This window comes from Fundulus heteroclitus, chromosome 11 (assembly GCF_011125445.2).
Source record: "Fundulus heteroclitus isolate FHET01 chromosome 11, MU-UCD_Fhet_4.1, whole genome shotgun sequence".
Lineage (NCBI taxonomy): Eukaryota > Metazoa > Chordata > Actinopteri > Cyprinodontiformes > Fundulidae > Fundulus > Fundulus heteroclitus.
In genome coordinates, this window is record NC_046371.1 from 23,281,313 (window position 1) to 23,303,772 (window position 22,460).

The 22,460-nt window shown below is 41.0% G+C and overlaps 2 protein-coding genes across 4 annotated transcripts; one reads left to right on the forward strand and one right to left on the reverse strand.

The window, feature by feature from the left end:
• The first annotated feature begins 229 nt into the window (after positions 1-229).
• kif20a (kinesin family member 20A) lies at positions 230-12,479 on the forward strand. 3 transcript variants are annotated; one of them, XM_036143180.1, is made up of 19 exons: positions 230-438; positions 1,416-1,589; positions 1,804-1,896; positions 2,000-2,119; positions 2,732-2,870; positions 2,974-3,149; positions 3,899-3,998; positions 5,389-5,601; positions 5,775-5,886; positions 5,998-6,072; positions 6,158-6,298; positions 6,388-6,556; positions 7,859-8,008; positions 8,586-8,725; positions 9,449-9,551; positions 9,675-9,873; positions 9,956-10,032; positions 10,130-10,267; positions 11,453-11,572. In XM_036143180.1, the coding sequence occupies exons 2-19, from the start codon at positions 1,422-1,424 to the stop codon at positions 11,474-11,476; spliced, it is 2,337 nt and encodes a 778-aa protein (XP_035999073.1). In that variant the 5' UTR covers positions 230-438; positions 1,416-1,421; the 3' UTR covers positions 11,477-11,572. The 3 variants fall into 3 exon arrangements, with proteins under 3 accessions (XP_035999073.1, XP_035999072.1, XP_035999071.1); XM_036143179.1 differs by having other exon boundaries at positions 11,411-11,510; XM_036143178.1 differs by having other exon boundaries at positions 231-438; positions 11,545-12,479.
• A 2,026-nt stretch (positions 12,480-14,505) lies between these two features.
• On the reverse strand, positions 14,506-21,846 carry cdc23 (CDC23 (cell division cycle 23, yeast, homolog)). The gene is made up of 16 exons (XM_012855311.3): positions 21,706-21,846; positions 21,302-21,374; positions 19,281-19,418; positions 19,135-19,177; positions 18,926-19,031; positions 18,684-18,816; positions 18,415-18,592; positions 18,208-18,305; positions 18,003-18,084; positions 16,880-17,033; positions 16,677-16,796; positions 16,517-16,592; positions 16,349-16,410; positions 15,970-16,048; positions 15,075-15,194; positions 14,506-14,989 (listed from the first exon to the last, which is right to left on the reverse strand). The coding sequence occupies exons 1-16, from the start codon at positions 21,816-21,818 to the stop codon at positions 14,840-14,842; spliced, it is 1,725 nt and encodes a 574-aa protein (XP_012710765.1). The 5' UTR covers positions 21,819-21,846; the 3' UTR covers positions 14,506-14,839.
• Positions 21,847-22,460: the final 614 nt, after the last annotated feature.

Below are 22,460 nucleotides of genomic sequence, written 5' to 3' on the forward strand. Positions count from 1 at the left end.
GGAGACGTTTCAAGCGTCAGATCCGTCAGTAGAGCGTTGTTCAAAAATTTTTAAAATCCACATAATCATTACGTGTGCTTGTACAGTAGGTGGCAGTATGTGCCTAAATGTTGTTTGCAATCCGCCATAATATAAATGAGGAAGACTGTTCTAGCCAATGAGAAGACAGTAGGTGAGTATCAGCCAATCAGAGGTCGCTGGGCAAGGGCGAAGCATTGTTCAAAAAAAACAAATTTGGTCGAGTAAAACCAGTCAGCCGGAGTTTGGAGAAGTTAAGATAGGCAACGTGTTTTGGTGCAGGTGCTGATACAACAAGCTTAAAGCAAGTAACTTGCTTTTTTTTGTAGTATATAGAGGACATTTTCTAGACTGCGTTTCTGGAGTCTATTCGCTTTTTTTTATATCGACATTCAAGGCAAGCAAACAATTGCTTTAAAGGTGGGTAGTTTAAAAAAATAACAATTAATAATGTAGTCACCTCGAAGAATTGCAGTTTGGTAAGTCTTCGAAGAAGGTATATGTGTAACGTCTTCGATTCAATATATTCCAGAAACTTGCTAATCAATCTCTAGAATACATTTTTTTCCGGTCGCAATGTGCGCACATTTTTGCAAAAGACGAGTGATTTAACTAAAAATTTATCATACGGTCTGTTACACTGCACAACTTCGCATTATTTTGGCCTCCTGTTCCGCGTGTTTCGTGTGTCATAAAATCGACTGTAGCCTAGCCGAATGTCTCCAGGTTAGCGTGTTAACTATTTGTTGTGCAAGCAGTTCCCAGAGCAATGTTTCTAAACCTAAAGGACTAAAAGGGACTTTTATAATGGTTTCCGATCGATAGCCGACAATTAAAAGGATTTTATTATAGTAATTTTCATAAAATGTTTAATGAAAACATGTTTTTTTTTTAATTAACTTGTTGCCAGGTGCAGTCTGCTTCCCTGCCTCTAGATGTCGCTACAGCTCCCATTTAAAAACAAAAAATGTAGTTTACGTTTACCTGCTAAAGCAAGTGGTGGTGACGTAAACAATTTTGTCATTAAAAGTGTAAATAACGTTGTTTTACTTAGAACAATTAACTAAAGTTAAGTCTGACAGCTTTGGTATTTAAAGATGAAATTACTTTTGCCCTTAACCATGTCCTCTCACTTAGCATCACAAGCAACCCTATGAGCTCTGAATGTTTTTACAAAAAAAAAAAAAAGATGCAGCCTGATTAGACCATATTCTCTCAGGACACTGAATCTGATTTGATACAAAAACAAATAACGTTTTTGACTTTAGTCATCAGACAAATGAATCTAAAATTGTTCAAGTTTAGCACCCAGGAACTGAACAAATTCTTATTTTTGAAAGGTATTTGCACACCCTAGCTCTCGCCCCAAACAAACTCATGATGGTTTGCTGTTACAGGAAAGCATGGCGCTGTGTTTGTCTCCCCCGTATGGGTGTCGCTCTGATGAGGAGGAGGAGATGGCTGTGTTTGAGTCCACAGCAGCAGAGCATGGAGGCATGGCCAGACCACGTCTACCAGAGATCTCTGTCATTTCCCCGGGGCTCGAAACCAGGTCGACCATTACACAGCTGGTGAGACTGGACAAAAGCATATTGTTGTTGTTTTTTTCCCTTCTTGTAGTCACACTACTGCTGATTTGCCCATACGTTTTTTTGATATAGCAAAGCACAACGCTTTTTGAATGTTTATCTGTATGTACGCTATCTAAAACTTTCCCTGACTGCAAAAGAAGAAACCAAATATACAGCATTAAATCAGTAAATCTTAATGTTTTTTTCTTTTTAGAAACCTGGCAACGTGGATGAGGGAACCTCGGAAAGGGTGAAAGTTTTCCTGCGCATTCGCCCACTTACTGACTCAGAAGAAGGAGAGGAGCAGGTAGGAAAATCTGGTGTTTGTAACTATTAGCGGGGGTTTTTTGTCTCTGAAATATTTGTTTATTACTTTTGAATCACCTATGATAGTCACTCGTTTTCTCTAGGGCTGTGTGTCTATCCAGGATGAGCAGACGTTGCTGCTCAGAGCTCCAGCTGAGTCTCAGAACATGAGGATGGCAGAGAGGGGAATCACCCAAAGCATTCACAAGTTCAGTTTCTCAAAGGTAGGAGAGTCACAGGTTTACCTGCTCTTCTTAGAGGTGCATAGCCACGTTATTTGACTTTCTTTTTATAATGTATATGTCAGTAGCTCACTCTGGTTGCATACAAAGTTTTTATGAAAGATTATCACGTCTTGCTGGCACCGTCTGCTTTACTGCGAGGCACTGTAGAGGGTCAGGCTTGTTCCTGCATTTAATTTTGATTTCTTAATTAAGCAAACCGACATTATGATAGTTCTGCGATACTGTCGCTGGATGGCGCTATCTCTATTTATGTCTGCCAATCACGCCTAGCTCTGGGGCTATATTTATCAGCTAAAAGGACCATCAAAACACAATCAGGATGGAGGCTTGGTGTATGTAACCCTTATTTTATCATGATCAAATAGTTTTTGGTCTTGTTTTTTTAGGCACATAATGTGGTTATATACATTTTAAGGGTAACTCTTGAAACCAGGTTGACTTGAAGAATAAGCAACCAAGGTTGGACACTTTTTTAACCTGAGATCAAAGTATGAGTCAGTAGTGTATATATAAAAAAAAAGACATTGAAGAAAAACCTTATATTTAAAAAGAGGCTAACCTAAACTGTTTTTGATTTACTTCTTTTTATAGATATATGGTCCAGCATCGACTCAGCAACAGCTTTATGAGGGCACAATGAAGAAGATGGTGAATGATGTTCTCAAAGGAGAAAATAGGCTCCTCTACACTTATGGCGTCACCAACTCTGGAAAGACTTACACCATTCAAGGTACATTAGCGGTTTAATTTAAGTATGTTTTGGCAGGTGATTAGATGACTAACCACTTAAATGGGTTGAATGCTAACCTTAAAACTGAAACTTTTCCCTTCAGGCTGTGGTCGAGAGGCAGGCCTGTTGCCGCGGGCTCTGGTGTCTCTGTTCAGAAAGGTGCAGGGTCGTCTCTATGGTGCCATGGACCTGAAGCCGGTCCTGTATCAGGATGTGAGGCAGCTTGACACTTGTGAGATCAAGGCGGAGGAAATCCGGAGAAACTCTCTCCTCAAAGAGGTGGAAGATATTTTTATTACATTATAATATCCTACTCCTTCCTACTCATTGTGTGTTGGATAAAAAAAAATGTGTGTCTTTGTCCTTTCTAGTTTGTCACGGTTCCAGTAGTTTTTATTTGCAACTTTTTATCACTGTTCTTGATGTAGGTATGAGCAGATTTAGGTGGGTAGCTTATTTCTTGAAGCCGTTACTTGACGTAGGAAAATAAAAACAGATCAGCCTTAATTAAATGGCTTGTTTTCATGTTTTTACTACTTTGCAGAGTTGTGAAGAGAAACCATGTCATAAATCACTGATTAGGACTTCTTAAGCACTCCAAGTAATTAAAATGTTAAGTCTAAATAAAATGATGCTATAGTTTTATGTTATTGGACATCTTCAGGGCGTCTGCGCAGTCGGCTGCTTCTAGATTTTTAATTGGTAGTATAAATATTGCAGAGGTAGTAAAAAAAAGTCATAAATTCAACTTTGCAATTCCTGTATAAACCCTGATGTTTTGCACTGGTGAGTTGGTGAAATGTTTTTAAACTCTTACCCACTGACCGAATGTACTTAAATTAGGTACTCTGTTCTTTTTTTTTTTTTTTTTTTTTTATTTTATTTATGTATTTTCTTTGCTTTAAAATATCAGTGTGGTCTGATCTATAGCTCTTTGAATTATGACCTCAATGGTTTCAGCGGTTTTATAAAGCTTGTTAATGAAAAGGTTTGGCAGATATTCATTCATAAACCACTCTGTGTTACAGGATGAAAATCAATCTTCTCGTCGAGCTGGTACCACCTCAGCCTGGGACAGCGGCATTGGAGGCCTTTCTTCCACCACACACATTGCCTCTCAGCTCGAAGGTGAGACTAAAACATACATTAGTGTTATTTCATCACATCACCCCAGTCCTAAGGCAGCTTCACTGGCTCCTCGTTAGATTCAGAATAAAAATAAATAAATAAATAAAATAAATCCTTCCGTGCACATTGAAGGCCATCCACAACCTCACTCCCTTCTACTTTCCTGATCTTCTTCACATCAAATCTAAGTTCCCGCACCCATAGAGCACCTTCTTCCGTTCACTTCACTGTTCCTCCTTCCCGCCTCAGCACCACGGGGAGAAGAGCTGCTCCCAGTCTCTGGAATTCTTTCCCTCCAGACATCCGCAGACATCGACACCCTCAACCAGCTATTAAAAATATGTTTTTAGCCGTTACCTGAATTTCATGATTATGTAGTTATGTAACATATTGATGCTACTATCATATTAACATTTACCTGCAAATTAACAAAGTAATGGTAGCTAATGGCGGCTTTAAGGGCCAAATCCGTCTCCCTGAATGTTGAGACAGTTGCGTTCACAAACATACTGTGGGTCAGAATACCCAAACAGATCCAGGGTAGAAAACAGAGGACACCAGACATATCTACAGCGGCTATTTCTATTAAATTCAAAAATACTTTTTTTAAACCAAAACGGACACTAAATTTGGACACTAACCTGCCGCATTATTAAAAATATATTAAAAATTCAAGCGTACCTGTTGCCTACATTTTTAGTGACAAGTTCCTATAATTCCCACACTTTCCCCCAGCGGGATGAAGCAAGGAAGGGATGCTAAAATGTTTGATTAGCTTAGCTAGCTGAGCATGTAGAGCCATTTCCAGCAGGCACGCACCCTACAGACCAATCATCACAACTTTTATTTCTGAACTGTTGTTCCATTAAAAACAAAGACAAGACAAACTATCTATAAAACCATTATAAGACACACATATACCGAGTCTGACTGGTACCATGTCACACTGCGCTTCACACTTGTGAGGGAAACCAGCATCACATCCTCAGACTGGTTTAGTCGGCGGATTAAAATCATGCGTCAAAAGTTTGAAGCACTGCATTTATGGTGTTAACTCTGCCGTTTACAATAGCTCTGCTGCACTAGTTCATCTCGGTTTCCTCAGAAGTACTCGCCACCTGCGGCCTTCGTATACTGGCTTTCTTATATTTTGACCAGAGGTGAGCCATGTACAGAGGGGGACAATACGCTCTGAAGAGGGTCAGATTTACGTTCTCTGTGCAACATCCAAACTATGGAGCCTTACAATTCATCAAGTGTAATATTTATTTAAAAAAACAGTCTATACAAGTTAAAGATTAATACATATATAGACTTTGTATGAAATGATACAATCAGCTGTTTTATAAAGCACTGGAAATGATAATTGATACTTCCCTTCCCTCTCCAGACACAGAGAGCGTGTGTCTGGATCCCGACAGTCTTTCTCTCAGCGGAGGCGCCGACCTGGAGGAAGGGGTGCAGTTTTCCATCTGGGTGTCCTTCTTTGAGATTTACAACGAGTTCCTGTACGACCTGCTGGATGCTTCGCCTTCCCAGCAACCCCGAAAAAGAGTTACCCTGCGACTCAGTGACGACAAGCAGGGCAACCCCTATGTCAAAGGTCAGTCTGCATTCTTCACAATACTACTTGTATTTAAAGTACTTTAATCAAATATCTAAATGTGACTTAAGTCTTCTCACAGCTTGTTCTGTGACTTACCTCCAGTATTTCTGTTTAATTGAGGTCATTTTGTTTTTGTTTGCTTTTTTTTTTCCCCTCTCTCGTGGCATCAGACCTCACTTGGATCCAGATTCGCAGCGCTGAGGAAGCTTGGAGGATCCTGAAGGCTGGCCGTCGTAACCAAAGCTTTGCCAGCACTCATCTAAACCAAAACTCAAGCAGAAGGTTTGACCATTTTATGCTTTAATTTCCGAAAGCTTTCTTTTGACATGTGTCCACAATTTTTTTTTATTTGAATAACACTTATTTATTTTTTCCAAAACTTAATCTATTTAGCCACAGCATCTTCTCCATCCGTGTCCTTCATGTTCACCCAGAAGCCAGTTCAGGCCAGGCCATGCGGATCAGCGAGTATGTTCTCAACTAACCTTTTAAATTCCTTTTTGTTTTTTAGAGTTTGTAAAAGTAGTAAAGCTAAGCGCTATCTCCTTTGTAGACTGACTGTGTGCGATCTGGCCGGGTCCGAGCGCTGTAAAGAGCACCGTAACGGCGAGAGGATGAAGGAGGCCAACAACATCAACACCTCCCTCCTGACGCTGGGGCGCTGCATCGCTGCTTTAAGACACAACCAGAACAAGTATGACATTTGTGAAGAAGGCAAAATACGAGGGCTGAAGTTTTCAAGAGTGTCTTTGACCTCAGCGGCGATCTAAAATGCATTGGCAGGTCAAGACCCGCGCAGGTAGTGCCCTTCAGGGATAGCAAACTGACCCGCATCCTGCAGGGCTTCTTCTGCGGCAGAGGAACCTCCTCCATGGTGGTCAACATCAACCCATGTTCCTCCATCTATGACGAGACCCTTCAGGCACTCAAGTTCTCTGCTATAGCTACACAGGTAATGGAAATCTCTGGTTTGTGTAGTTATAAACTGTCTGAGATACAAGTGTGATACAGATTGGTGACTGGTAGGTTAATAACAAACAACTTGTATCTTTTTATGATCAGTGAATGCAACACGTTTAACATTACCTTACTTTGCTGAATGGGCGGTTTTGCGTGCAGTGAGAAAACCTGTCCACCACAAGGGTGGAGTTGGGAGATGAGGAGTTTACAAACTTATTGATTTTTATAATATTAATTTATCACAAAAAGTTTTTTGTTTTTTTTTTTTAAGGTGATTTTAGGTGAGAAAGTACACCTCCAAACTTCATCTGTGCAGTCAGTTCATCGGGATTATGAGCCGATTTAATTCTGCTTGGACTTGTCGGGAATGGCACAGACCCACTGATCCACTGCAGTTTCACAGACAAGACTGCAGTGATTTCAGACGACTAGACCGTCTGATTTCCCAGAGACTGGATCATGTTGGTCGTGCCTGAAAAGTCATTAACGCGTTTACTAAGTTAGTGGGGGATATTTGTGCATAACGGATATCAAATGTTAAAAGCTTGGCTGGATGTTTTTGTCGTTTTGAGTTAATTGTAAACTGTGCGTATGTGCATAGCAGGCTCACTTTCCGTGGCAGAGAAAAAGGAGTTTTACAGCTTTTTACCTAGATAAATAAATTTTTACTGTGATCAAAATTTTGCCATGCTTAATAACGGTCCTATCAGAACTTGTAGTCTCCTCTCCACACACCGATACCCAATTGCGGTCCCAAAGCTGTGCAGGCAGAAAGAAGTTGTGCCTTTTTTATATTTATTTACAGGAGTAGAATAGAGTGGAGCCTGGCGGTGAGAAATGGGGTTGGGGGCGGTGTAACGCCATCAGTTGTGGTTTGTCCTCCCGTTTCTCGGGAGTCCGGATGAGTGGTAGCACATGATTGAAAGAATATGATGCAACTTCTCTGCCTTTGTCTGTTTGACTGTCTTATTGCTGCCACCCGCTGGACCGGAGTGGTACTGCAGCTTTTCCTTCACTATGTCCCACGCGTCATTCGGCTGTCATACATAGATGGCCCCTAGCAGGAATAACCCAAAAGTCACACTTTTGTGTAACAAAGCCTGGTGCATTCAATGGAAAAGGGGTAATTAGTAATTGTGGCTTGTAAGTAATTAGCATTTCTTACAATGAGTTAACCTCTCTGCACTTAATACGATCTGTACCAGGCTGGAAAAAATATTTCCAGTGACGTTCTAACATCATTTTACTAAGGGAAAAATGTGAATTGGCTGAAATCAGTGTTTGATTGTCTCAGCTCGTCCATGGCCCGTCCACGAAGACCAGAGTGGCCTACATCCTGTCCCTGCTCCAAGAACAAGGACCGAATGGCAAAGACAAAACTGTGATAGAGGAAGAGGAGGAAAGTGATGTTGAAGATGGGGATATTACCTTGCTGAATATGGAGGTATTGTCCTTCATCAATTTTTTTTTTTATTCTTTTGGATCACTTAACAATTCCCCATTTAGCAAAACTAATCTGTATTGCCCACTAAACGATGGTGCACAAACTAATGTATCACAAAATTATTTAGTGTTATCTCCATTATTGAAATGTTTTAGGAACCTGTTAAATAATTGGTTATACTTTGCCTTGAATCATTCACATTGATTAGAGCAGGGTTAGTTGGGCCCACTATGAATAGTAAGACTGACAAATTAAACTAATAACATTCAACAGCACTTGATCCCTTTTTGTTCTTTACTCAAATTTTTGTCCAATTGTTGCTCAGTGGTTGTTAAATGGTTAATCTTGGGCAAATATCTCTTTAGTTTTTATATTTTCAAAAATATAAAAACTAATGTCCATCTTTTGTCAATAAGATATTAATATATTTAATTATTTACCAGTTTATTTTAAATGACTGATACATTTTAAAGATATGTTTAATTGGGGGGGTGTTTTGGAAGATCATAAAGAAAAGTTTGAATCCACGCACATCTAAAAAGATTTCACTAACCTAGAGGCGAACTGCGTTATTCAGTACTTGCTGCAGGTCATCGATGTCCTGAGGAGAGAGGTGCAGCGCCAGCGGAAAGAGAAAGAGGTCCTCGAGGCTAATGTGAGAGAGGAGGTGGTCTCAGAAATGACGGAACTCATCAAAAGAATGCAAGAAGGATTCACGTATGTGTGCTTCGTCTGTATCAGAGTTCACTTTGAGTTTTATTCCTCTACAGCAGGGGTGTTAAAATGAATAACGTGGACAAAGTTGCCAGGGCAGCATAGATAAACAAGTTATTTTTAGCTTTTTACACATTGGAGGCCATATGTAAACGGTAGCAGGAGGTCCTGACTAGCACGCTAATGTACCAGCAGACAATTCTGGGATCCTTTATTTCTGATTTGCTGCACCAAAAATTTATTCTCCAAATTTTTTGTTCCAATCATTGATGCTTTTGAGTCATTGCTAGAAACCCATTATAAGCATGTGCTCATTTAAAAAGGGCCATTTCAACTTTTTGTCCTCCTCGATCCTCTTAGATTTGAGTTTTAAATTGGTCTTGTGGTTCTTAAGCATGGTTCGGCTTTAACGTTTTATATTTTGTTTTTTATTTGAATAATGATCAAATAAATAAAGGCCAGATCACAAACTGTTTATTGCAGGATTGTTGAATCCAGATTTCACAAATCAAGAGGGCTAATGTTTGTATTGTTTCATAATAAATTATAAAACTCAGTCGATAATAAAGTAGATTATGGTTACCTCGATATTTTTAATGAATAATTCTTTGATGCAGTAAGAGAAAGGTATCCTGGCTTACATTAAAGAGTTGCACTGAAATAAAACAAAAATGCTGAGCTGGACTGTGTTGGACTCGGGTGATGAGTTGCCTTCCTGTCTGACAGCGAGAGCTTGGAGGCTCAGAGTGCTCTGCTTGAGAAGAGGTGTGAGGACAAAGTGAATATCCTGCAGAAATACTGGAACCAGTTCTACACCCAGGAGATGAAGGTAAGAGTTGGAGTGCTGTATATTCTGGGACTTGAACCGTGTTTTTTGCTAAAGTATTGTCGTTGTGATGCGACATGTGAAGGAGTCTGTGTTTGATGTGTGAATGCCTGGTTTATTTCATAGGAGCGCGACGAGGAAATCGAAGATTTGACTGCTGCCCTCGAAGAAAAGAAGAGGCAGGAAGGTGACCCACCCATCACTGCGCCACTCGCAGAGACGCAGGGGCCTCGGCGGTCTCACCGCATTTCGTCGCAGACCGAAGTGAACAGGCTGCGCGCTGAACTCAGCCAGTGTCGCGCCGAGCTTCTCGCCAAGACGCAGGGTACGCTCCGACTGCCGACCTCCAGCCACGTGTTCACATTAGTTTAGTGTTAGCAGCGTGTTCCTTTTGTTCGCCTGTGCAGAAATGAAGCTGGAAGCGACGGGTACAGCCGGCGCCCTCACCACTGCAGCCGAGCGCAAGCTGCAGGACGGTCAGCGGGTCAGTAACAGCCCCATCGTTACAAAGCGGTCATCTTCCCTCTAACAGAGGAAATCGAAATGTTTATTTTCATTTATTTATTTATTTTATTAAACAGAACTTGCACCAGCTCAGACAGGATTTGCAGAAGCTGGGAGTGGATCTCCAGACTGGGGAAAGAGCTTGCTGCAGCAGTACAGGAGGGGAGAGGCTGAGGCGCACCCTTAAAGCTGCAGATCAGAGAATAGCCAAACAGGTAAAAACAGTAAACACTAAAAACATATATATTCATATTTAGGAAATAAGTCAGCTCCTTAATAGTTTTAACTAACAGGTGCCTCTCTGTCAAGAAGACTTGGATTGAAAAAAATAATTGTTCAGTAATTCCATGCAAAAAGAAATTTGTTTATTATATAGAATTATTACACACAGTGGTTCTTTTCAAGCATTTCTGTTTAGAGGATTGTGGCTTATAGCTAATAAGTATTGGCATGTGCGATACGTCTCATTACTTGATCGGCGCTCTTGCACGAATAACGGCATCAATAGTCGTGTTTCCATCAACGTTTGTATCACCTTAGATAAGGTCGATGGAAATGGCAAAATTAAAATTACCTCACTAAATTTCACCAAAACGTGTTTGGTTTTTTTACGCTCGCTTGAGGTCGTTTTTGACTTTTTTTTTTTTTTTTAAACAAACAAAAACAGTAAATGCGCTAAAGTGGAGATGGAAACGCATTTGTTGAATAAATTCTGATGTGGCGAACATTTATCTCACACGACTTATCCGCCGTTTCTGCTGCCGCCGTCTTCCTGAACGTTCCCATAACGCTCGAAGCAACAACGGGTACGTGCGGACTGGCGAAGAGACGCGAGCATTTCTGATTTTCTCATCCGTGAAAATGGAATAAAAGAAAAAATAGCCACACATTCATTAGAATCTCGCTCCATTACTGATCTGTGGTCAACCTCCGCTTCCTGTTCATTACAGTCGACGTGTGACGACAATACGACGAGTTAATCCGCTGCAAACTATGTCGCAACGTAGTAACGCCATGATGAAGCGAGTATTGTTACTTTGGCAGCATTGTGTGGTGCGGCACTGCACAGCTGGATAACATCTGGTCATTGGGCTGAATGTGTCCAATCCAGTGTTGCCAGACTCAGAGTTTGGGACTTTCATTAGCCGTGAGCCAGAATCATCAGAACTAAACACTTAAAATATATAATTGTGTCATGATTCAGTTTAACATTTAATCGCTGAAATGCCTTTTGATTAATATCCACCTAAGCGGTGGTAAATTATTAGTTTTTCTTGGTTTTGTTGTACTTTCATTTCTCATTTTGAAATGCTTTTCTTCTCCTTTTCCCTTTGCTCTCCAACATTCCTGTTGCACAGCCAGCTTTAAAACTGAATTCAGCTTTCTAACTTCCTCACCAGGCGTTAACTGGGCTGAGCACGTAATCTCCAGCTTCATCCTTCCCCTCTCCTCCTGTGGTCCCGTCTAACCCTCTCCACTGACTTCTTCTCAGAACCAGATCCTGCTGGAGCTTCAGAACGACCTGACACTGGTCAAAGCAGACTTGCGGCGGAAAGCGGACACCCTGGCGGGGCTAGCCCAGCCCCCCACGGCAGCGTTCGCCACACCAGCCACTCCCGGCTCCTGCAACAAGAGGGTCTGCATGCCGAGCGAAGTGGAAAACCGGCCGCCGCAGAAGCGGCCCTTCCTCCACTCTCTGTTCCCGACGCGCACCCCGACGCGTAAATACAACACGCGCGCAGCTCAGGAAGCGACCTTGACTCCGTCCTCGCATATCTTGCGGTCTCGGCAGCCTTCTCCGCCCCCCAGCCCCGTCCCCACCCGGTGGGCTCTCAGAGGGAACCGCTGAGGTTTTAAGAGCTTTCTGATATGATGCAAAAACTAACCGCTGCCTACCTTTATATTTTTGTACTGTTTTTTCCTATAATATATATTTTTTGCAGTGTTGTTCACTCAGTCATCCAGTATATGGCTTTATTGTAAAATAATCAATACAGTAAGGACTGTAAGGTCAGAATTGTGCATGTTAATCTGCTTTGTGTGATGCCTTGGCTGTACACATTCGCCTAACACAGTTATAAAATGAGGTTTAAACTGTTTCTGATTACAATGAAAGCCACACACAGCTTATCACAACGACACTGCTATAAGAGTTAACTTGCTCCTTCTGCCTGTTCCTGTCTTCTAGTGAATCTGTCCTAAAATCTTTTTAGAAACTTGTTCTGTCGTGTCCCATCGTCCGGGCTAAGTGCTACAAATGTTTTTATTTGTTTAAGTTGGTTTGGGATTCTTTTTGTGTTTCAAATTGGGATTTCAAGAGAATGTGTTTAAATGTTTTTATTAAAAATCCTGTTGTATACTGTGGCAATTTAAAGATGCTGTCCAATGGTGTGTATCCCCCATTCCAAAGAAACAACTACAAAGGTACAAACTGAGTAATGTGTTTTTTTTTTTTTTTTTTTTTTCAGGATTTCACAAATATATAAAGCTTTTAAAAACTGCACTAAGAGGAGAAAAAAATACAAGTGTTCTCATTTAGGTTGATATCACAAGAAGCCAAAGAATTGATCTGATCCATTAGCTACAGCATTAAATGATGGCAGATGAGTGAATCAAGAGACTTATAAACAGTTTGTAGCTATATTAATCTGTAAACAGTTAACTGTTTACAGATTACAGGTTACCGTTAACTTCTAATTATGCATTAATAAATGTTGACAAAGGGACAAAACTAACTGGTTTCTTGCCAGATGGTGAGCAAAATATGAATTTTGCTAATGTTTTAAATTCTATTTGTATCTCATCTAGAGTTGCTATACCAAGTAATTTAGTCTAAAGTACAACCTTGTAAACTCTAATGTGTAATATTCTCCTTTGTCAGGGTGTACACTTTACAGGAAGGCTCCCTTTGATAGTTGTGGCTGTTTTATAATGATTTGATAAAGTAGGACATTAGATGTTTACAAAGCTTACTGAGCTTACAAGGTTGTACTTCAGACTGAAATATTTAGTATAGCAACTCTAGATATATGTATTATAAAATTTTAATGTTTTAGCCAAATAAGATTTGGCTCATTTTTTTTTTTTTTTTTTTTTCAACTCTCGGCCTTTATAATGCATAATAAAGTTGTTCACAGATTAAAATTATGTCTACAAGACATAAATAAGCCTCTATAAAGGGAGACTTATTGTAAAGTGGTACCACAAAATGATAAATGTTAAACTTTTCAGCAGATGGTCTTTAAAAAGTGTTAGCCCCTCCCTGATCTCTCACTCTTTTTGCATGTTTGTCACACTTAAGTGTTTCAGAACATAAAATAAATTTAAATATTAGTCAAAGACAACTCAAGGAACCACAAAATGCATTTTTTTTTATAAATGAAGGCTTTTATTGAAGGTGGGAAAAGTCCACGGCGCTGTTTGAAAAGGTGATTGCCCCCCTTAACCTAATAACTGGTGGGGCTGCTCAGTAGCAGCAACTGCAGTCAAGCTTTGCGATAATTTGCAGCGAGTCTTTACCGGCGCTGTGGAGGACGCTTGGTCCACTCTATGCAGAATTGTTATAATTCAGCTATTTTGGAAAGTTCTCTGGCATGAACGGCCTTTTTAAAGTCATGCCACAGGATCTCAGTAGGATTTTGGTCAGGACTTTGACTAGGCCACACCAAAGTCTCCATATTGTTTTTCTTTCAGCCATTCAGAGGTGGACTTGCTGGTGTATTTCTGATCATTGCCCTGCTGCAGAACCCAAGTCAGTATCAGCTTTGTGTCTTTGAAAAGACGGCCGGACTTTCTCCTTCAGGATTTTTTTTTTTGGTAGACAAGAGTTTATGGGTCCGTTGACCCACACCATCACACCGCCACCTCCATGTTGTACTGTTGGTGTGACGTTTTTTTTTTTTTTACCGGCAGATGTAACGGGACAAACCCCTTCTGGAAAGTTGTGCTATTTTCCCAGAGGTCTTGAAGATCATCAGAATGTGTCGTGTAAAAATTGAGACGCACCTTAATGTTCTTGTTGCCTAGCAGTGCTTTTCATCTTTCACCTCTACCCACTGCAGGCCGTTTCTCTCTTACGTCAGAGGCCTGAGCTCTGACCTTAACTGAAGCCTACAGTTCTTTGGATGTTGTTGTGGGTCTTTTGTGAGCTCTCGGATGAGTCGCCGCTGCGCTTTTGGGGTTATATTGGTCGGCCGTCCACTGCTGTGAAGGTTCACCACCGTTCTGTTTTCACCATTTGTGGATAACGGCTCTCACTTTGCTTCGCTGGAGTCTCAAAGCTTGTAACCGTTTCCAGACTGACAGATCTCACTTTCCTTCGCATTCGTTTCTTTAGATCTTTGCACGATGTCCGGCCGTTGAGTCATGTGAGTCCTATTGCATGATGTCCTATTGAAGTGATTTCGTGGCGGTGATCAGGCCAGGGTGTGGCTAGAGGTGGATTGAGGCGTGATGAACCAGAGTTATGTTTTAATAAGGGGGCAATCACTTTATCACACAAGGCCATGCTGGTTTGGATTTTCTTTTTCTCTTTAACTATAAAAACACATTTAAAACTGCATTTCATTTTTACTTGTCCGACTAATATTTCAATTTGTTCTGACAAAACGTGCAAAACAGTAAGAAATCAGGAAGGGAGGGGGGGGCAAAGACCCTTTCACACCACTGTGAGTGGACAAAAACAATCCAGGTTGAAATACAAACAAATCAAGTTTATTGTTCATGTTTTCCCCCCATAGTCTGGCAAGCGTCTGTCGTCATATTGTCCGTTTTCAGTCCGGTGAATGTCACGGCGTGAAGGAGATGAGGTTCAGAGGAGACACCCTCCGGACGGGCGTGTTGTTCGAGAGCGGAGCAAACAGATCTGCCGAAGGCGTCTCCACTTGATCTCTGACCTGCGAGATCTGCCTCAGCAGAGCCTTGCCTTCTTCTCGTGCCTGCGGAGCGTTGGCGGAAAACAAAAAGAGTCGGTGTAATTAGTGGCTTTACGACGGAACAATCGTGGATCCCAGGAACACCTACGTCGTTGTAGTCGCAGCAGCGCTGAGCGCAGAGGGAGGCCTCGTCGTAGAGCTTGTTCTTGAAATAGTACTGACCCAGGTACCGCAGAGCTGTGCTCACCTCAGCGTGCTCCAGTTGTTCCTGACAGAACATTTTAGTAAGAAAAGAAATCAGACGCAAAACATGACAGTGACTTTCCTAACAGAAGTCCGCTTCATGATTATCAAATTCAAAACACAAAAGTCAGAGACAGTTGGATTTAATGTCAGTTCCATGGCGTATCGGTGTTAAGACAGTGCTTCTCAAATAGTGGGACGTGACGGTATTACAGGCAGAAATGCCTTTAATACAGAAAGTATTGGCCTAAATGTGACAACAGCACCCCCTGCTGTTTGGTCCTTCTAGGAAGATGTCTGAAGATGAATAATAATTATAAACTCCTAAGAAAATATTAAACTTAATGTAACTGATGTTTGTCTTTACTATTAATGGGTTGATATCATGTTTGCTATATTTTCAGCTGATCTGTTTAGGTCTCCGAATTGTATTGATGATGAGGTTCGTGACAAGTTAAAAGTAAAATTTTTAACGCATGTATGAGTCGGGCTAAAAACCTTTTATATTATTGGTAATAATATATAAAGTGTGATGATATCAAAAAATGTTGGTTGTTAGAAAATAGTCATATAATGTTATTTTAAAAGGGTTTCTGGGTAATCTTCAGAGCGACGGCTTTAATGCAATAAAACAAAACAATAAAAAGTTACGTTTTTGACCCATTTTGTTGGAATGGGGGGGGGGCCTGAACAGAAAACATTTGAGAACTACCGGTGTGCAACAAACAAAGCACTACATAGTACGGTCGTTCTTCTCTTCATGTCTACTATGCGTGTTCTAGTTGTAATAAAATGCTTACCCCACAAGAGAAAATGTCTTGAATGTAAAGCATGTAACACTGGGCAGCATCGTCGGACTCGTTCAGCTGCTCGTGGAGCCTGTGGAGGGACGACGTTACACTTTGGTGGGAAAAGAAGCTGAAAATCAGCTGCAAACGCTCTAAAGCCGGGGCTCCTACATCCTCTTTTGCTCAAATATAAATAAAAAGTAACCTGGGAAATTGGTAGAAATCAATGCAGAGGTTGGCCTTTATATACAGGCCTTGCAACAATATGAAAAAAAAACAACAACAAAAAAACTTTAAATTCCAGACTTTTCCAACCTAGGAAGGAACTATGCAACCTTAAGCTGCGAAGCGCCACATTTTGAACAGGGAATTAAGCTGAGGAACAACTTACTTTGCCAGTTTGAGTAGAGCCATTTTCTCCACATCGCCGACCGAATAAGCCCTCCAGTAGCACTGCACAAAAGCAGAAATGTTTCATGCAAAAAAAAATCTGGTAGAAAACAGTCGGGATGTTTTAGAAAAGAAAAGCCCAAGCCGCTGACGGCTGCAGGACGTCTACCTTCTTGGCCTCAACTTGCTGTGATAGTTTTTCGTAGCTTTCGCCCAGCGCGACCAACATGCGCGAGTCGTTGGGTCTAAGAAAACAAACGGCATGTCAGCGATGCACAGTTCGCTGCGTTTAATGTGCGCGACAAAACTTGTTTTTTTTTCCTCCAAACCTGAGCTGGTGAGCCTTCCGGTAATAATACAAACAGTAAAAAGGCATCTTGAGGATCTCGTACGTCTGACCTAACCCATACCAGGCCCGATAATCCCGCTTGTTCACTTCTATTGCGTGCCTGGGGAGAAAAACGACAAACGAAACAGTTTTTAAAAGATCCGATCTGCAGGTCTGAAGCTGGTCGGAGACACGTCGACCGACCTGTAGGCCTGGATGGCGGCCGACGTGTTCTTCATTTCCATGTACTCGTGGCCCATGAGGGTCCAGGCTCCGAGACAACGGGGGTTCAGTTTCAGGGCTCGCTGGAAGTATAGAGCTGCTTTCTCATGCTGGGAGCGCAAGCTGTAGTAGTTTCCTAAAAAAACGAGACGGAGTTCTGATCAGACACCTCCCATGAGGCTTAGGTCCTCAGCGAAGAGATAACGCTCAAAGAAATGAGTTTTTACTTTAGACTTAGTCTTCAACTGGATCATTTTGAACCTCGAAAAAAACAAAAGTGCCCCGCAAAGGTATTCACACCTCTTAAACGTCTTTGCATATACTTGAACTGCAACCACAAAGCTCACCACAGCTCAAAGAGATTTTACGTGATACAGCAAAAAAAAAGTGCTGCTGGATTTTGATGCGGAAAGAAAACGACACGTGCCGTCCTAACTTCCCTACAAATGGAAATATGAAGCGTGTGGCGTTCATTTAAGTTCAGCTCACGGTGTCAACATTTTAGCAGCAGGTCTTTTGGGGGCGTGTCTCTCTGCCAGCTTTTAAAATCACTTCAAATCTGCGCTTTTTCTCTTTGCAAAAATAGATCAAGCTCACTCAGACTAGATGGAGAGCGTCTATGAACAATGGATTTCAGAACTTGCAGTTACAGAAAAAAACCCCAAAAAAAACTGATTATTATTTGGACTTTGGCGGGCTTTAGTGAAGCCAACTTATTTTAGCATACTGAACATAATTTGGGATGGTTTTAGTTTCATATGAGCCATTTATAAAACCAATGGATTAATTACAAGTCAGGTTATAAAAGTCTTGTCACTATATTAAAGTGACAAGACTTTTGTCAGGGACTGTACACGCCATTTTCTTTCCACTTCACAAGTACGCACCACTCTGAGTTGGCATGTTGCATAAAATATCACAATATATTGGCTTGTAGTCGCATGGTGCAGGAAAATGTGGATAAGGTGTTTTGCCAGGCCTTGTTGTTTTTCCAGAGAATTAAAAATGTTCAGACTCTGAACTGTGAGTCTAAAGATTTTCCTAACAATGGCCTAAAGTTCCTCTATGACTTTTGCATTCTCAATGGGATTAACGTCCATCTTACCGATAACACAGCATGTCTCCACTCTGTACTTATCGATCTCCACCAGGTTGTGGGCCAGATAACTTAATTCAGGTTTCATACTCTGTAAGGGCACAAAGCACTAAATCAATACCAGAAACATGCCGGATAAAGGGACCCCCGGATTTCCACCAAATCCACTTCCTCCCCGTTGAGCTTGTGTCGTGTAACGAAATCGCGAACTCACTTTGACATACAGCAGATTAGAGAAGGTGTCCATGTTGTCGATGCGATACGGATCCTGCTCCCTCAGCTGGTTGAACAGCGCCAAAGCTTGGTCGATATCTTTAGCAAAAAAAACCCAAAAACACAGAGGAGGCTTGGCGTTAAGGTTGCTCGCGCAGCATTTTTTCCTGACTTCTCAAAAACGGCCCAAAGAGCAGCTACGACAAACCTCTGATGTTGTGGTAGGCCACGGCGATCTGCGAGATGATGTAGGTGCTCTTGGAGAAGCCGGCCTCGATGAGGTTTTGGTACTTCTGCAACGCCTCTTTGATCATCTGGAGCTCGGTGTACATGTGCGCCATGAAGAAGTCTTTAATCCAGCAGTCGGGGAGAGACAGGGACTTCAGCTGTAAAAAAAAAAAAGAGACCAGTTCAAGAGTTGTCGGCGATTTAGCTGCAGATTTAGAATATCTGTGTGTAGCCAGAGGGGCCTGTTACCATTTCGATATTGGTGATGAGGTTGCTGAGCTCGAGCCATGCACCCCAGTGAAGAGGAAGCACTTGAATTGCCTCCACAAACACCTCCACGGCCTCCTTCAGCAGGTCGAGCTTTCGTAAAACTACCCCATACCTGTTTTCACACACACACACATAAATGAAAGCCAGTTCATTTGTGCTCGACTCTCGCCCGCACGAAAAGCCCAACGCGGTCTCCCGTTTTCCCACGAAGCGGCATTTACAAATATAGAGTGAAGCCGTCCAGCTCTCTCGCGCAATGCTTCCTGCTGAGCTCGACTCTCAGCTCTCGCAAAGCTTCGTTGCGCACCTGACCCTTCTCCAGAGGACCTGAAGCCACACAGAAAATAACAAAATGGTTTTGCAGGGAAGGCAAAACCATCCAAAGGAACTCCTTGGGATCCCTCACAGGTGTAGATCAGAAGGTCCTTACCCAAGCTGTCCACTGTCTCATCGTCCTTCTTTTTCTCACCAGACTAAAAGATAAAAATACATCATTTGATTATTTATATATATAAAAAAAACTCAACTGACACATGGATGATAGATGAGCAATTATTATTATTGACAGAATCTTACCAGATAGCGAGAATACATGTAGAGGAAATAAGCCTTCTGACTGCAGCAGCCTTTTAGAAAGTAAGCGGCGCGGTCGTACTCCTTCAGGTCAAAGTAGGATTTGGCCAGTGTGAGCGCGTCCAGGTCTTGAGCGTCTTCCTTTATTTGAGGTGGACAAAGATGAGGGAACATCAGCCAATCATCTTGACTGCATGAATAAGACGTTCTATTCTAAAAACGCATGTTTTATTACTAAATCCTACATAACGTTTACTGTTGCTTCAAAAAAAAAATCTGTTAGCAGGGGGCTTGTATATATTTTTTTAAAAGGATCACCTGTACTGCCTTATTTAGCAACAGTTCATCGGTACACTTGATTTCCTTTGCACGTTAGAGACCTTTTAAGATCATATATTGACACTTAATACAATAATGTTATTCAGATTTTTCTGACTGTCAACAAATCACAAAGAGTCTAAATTAATTTCATAATAATCTTGGTCTTTGGTGAACGTGTCGTTTCTGGCATCTGACTTATAGAGCTTAACAGCATATTGAATCAAAAACAAATCATATCTTGCAATACTGCAATTGCAAAGGACGGCTCGGATCAAATATTTAGCGAACTACAATATTTCAGGTGTTTTGCAATAAAGTCCTGCTTTATTATTCAGCTGGACGCCCGCTCACATCCGCCTTTACACCCACACTTGATATAAATCTTAGTGAGGAACTTCAGAAGGCTTACGGGGGAGTGGGGAGGAAAAAGGTGGGACCATCATAATTTATATCATCGCCATAAAATAAACAATAAACGACATGTTTTCCTAACATTGTAGAGCCTGGTACTGTAATTTATCATGTAGGAAGACTACACAGAAGAACCCGCTGCTATACATTAGTCATCAGAAGGTTGTGAGCTTGAGTCCACCCTAGGCCAAGATGCTAAATGTAAACTTGTCTACCAATCTGTGTAGCGTCAATGCACTAATGTTAGTGAGAGTGGATGGGTGAACCTGACTTTGGCATAAAAAGCACTTTGACAGGTTGATAGAACTAGAAAGTGCTATACAAGTTCAGTTCATTTTCTATACATTATCTACAAGTGTACAATCTAGTCATACATTACTGTAGGAGCTAATTATCTTACTCTAATAAACAATATCATCAGTCAGGGTTATTTGTGTAATCATCAAGAGTCCTAATTTGTTATGTTCTAAAGTAGCTGACTGGCAAATGTATTGATGGGAATCAACAGCAATTGCAGTATAATATATGTATAAAAACCTTCAGAAACTTTTACACAACATTTTTTTGTGTTAATTTTCCTGATTATTCATCTTTACAATATGTCAAAACCCTTTAACTACCGTGGGATGAAATGGTTTACATAGTAGGGATGTACGGACGCCCCAAATGACACAAACTGTGCGAAAAAGTACAAATTGACCCCAAAAAAAATCTACTTAGTTTGATTATGAATTAAAAGAAGAAGAAATAAAAATCATAAAAACAACAGACAGTTGACTAATGAAAACCCATCAGCAGAACCAAAAAGGCTAAAAGACTCATTGTAAAGGTGAGACTTGCTTTTAGTGTTTATGTACGGTTTTTGTTGCTTACAACCAAGATTTTAAATATTAAACCACGACTGCATTTACAGTATGTCATCTTTTCGCCAACCCAATTGAATATTTGACCAACTAGTATGTTTCCTGTCTGATGTAATACATCGTAATGACAGAAACAAAAGGAGAAGAGGGAAGAAAACACGGTTGAAGAAGACCAGCCGACATTGTCATCGCCAAATCAAACATCACCGCTGCATATGGTTTCTGTGCTGTCCAGACCTGATGAGGTGTGGAAGGTGCTTCAAAGACTAAATAATACTGCTTTGATTGCTTAATGTGACAGTTGCTAGGATCCTAAAAGGAAAATACTCCCAGCATAAATTTCCTTTGAAATCAGAATAAATCAAAACAATTGCCAAATGAACCAGTGTGCAGTCACATTCCTCCAAACGATCACAGTCCCTCACTAACCTCGGTGAAAGGTGGCGCTGGGGGTAACTCATCCTTGGGGAGAGGATCCAAAGCGAACGCCAATTCAGAAGCCCTGAAATGGAAACAGAGCTGGTGTTAGTTTGACAAAAGTAAGAACGGAAATTAAGATCTACACTGACTGACGAGCAGCAACAACACCGACTTAAACAGTACCCTCAAATAAATGTTAGGCTTTTTTTTTTTTTTTTTTTAGCTAACCTGTTCAACGTAATCACTGCACACATGTCTGAGCAGCTGAGTGAGAACCACACAATAATATGTTTATCAGCAGGGCTAGTTAAGCTAACGCCACAACCCTGGCGTTCATCTAGCTCCTGTTTCTGTGTCACACCTTAATATAAAAGACGCATATTTTACAGACCGCTATCATCTCTCAGTCTTACCACTTCGCGCTGTGCAGAAGTCCTCTTTCTTTACACAACGAGATGACAGATATGAGTTGCTTTTTGATTTGTGCCAGATCTCCGAACTCACTACACAGAGCCGCCATTTTCATATTTCACCAAGCGAGCTGGTGATTGGCGGAATGAAGAAGCTACGAGGCGCCGCTTCCGCTTCCTTGTTCCTGTCAGAATAAAAGCCTGGTTTCCTTTCTCTGTCTTTTATGTATTGGTTTAGAACAGGGGTCAGCAAACTTTACAACTCGCAAACTTGTGGCTCTAAACAAATTTTGTTTAGAGCCACAAAAGTTATACATCTCTTTGAAACAAGAGCTTGTTTTTGTAGTATACTATAAGACATTTCTTTACAGTTTTTTTAATTAAAGATGACCAGTTTTTATTTACCCAACACTATTTTTATTGTTTGGGTTAATACATTTTCTTCAATTGGACATATGATTATTTTAGCAAATGGCATCAAAATGATGAAAAAGCAAGCCTACTGACAAAAAGTTACTTTACTTATCTATAGTAAAATATTCTATACACCATTAGTTTCTTTCTTTCTGGAAATGTTATGCATATAATGCAGAACTAAATGCATCCTAAAGCTAGCAATTTTAAATTACCTTTACATTTAGAAACATTGACCAATGGTCTAAGTTTTTAAGAGCCAAAACTGAAGGTGTAAAGAGCCACATGCGGCTCTGGAGCCACAGGTTGCAGATCTCTGGTTTAGAAATACTATGGTTGGTTAA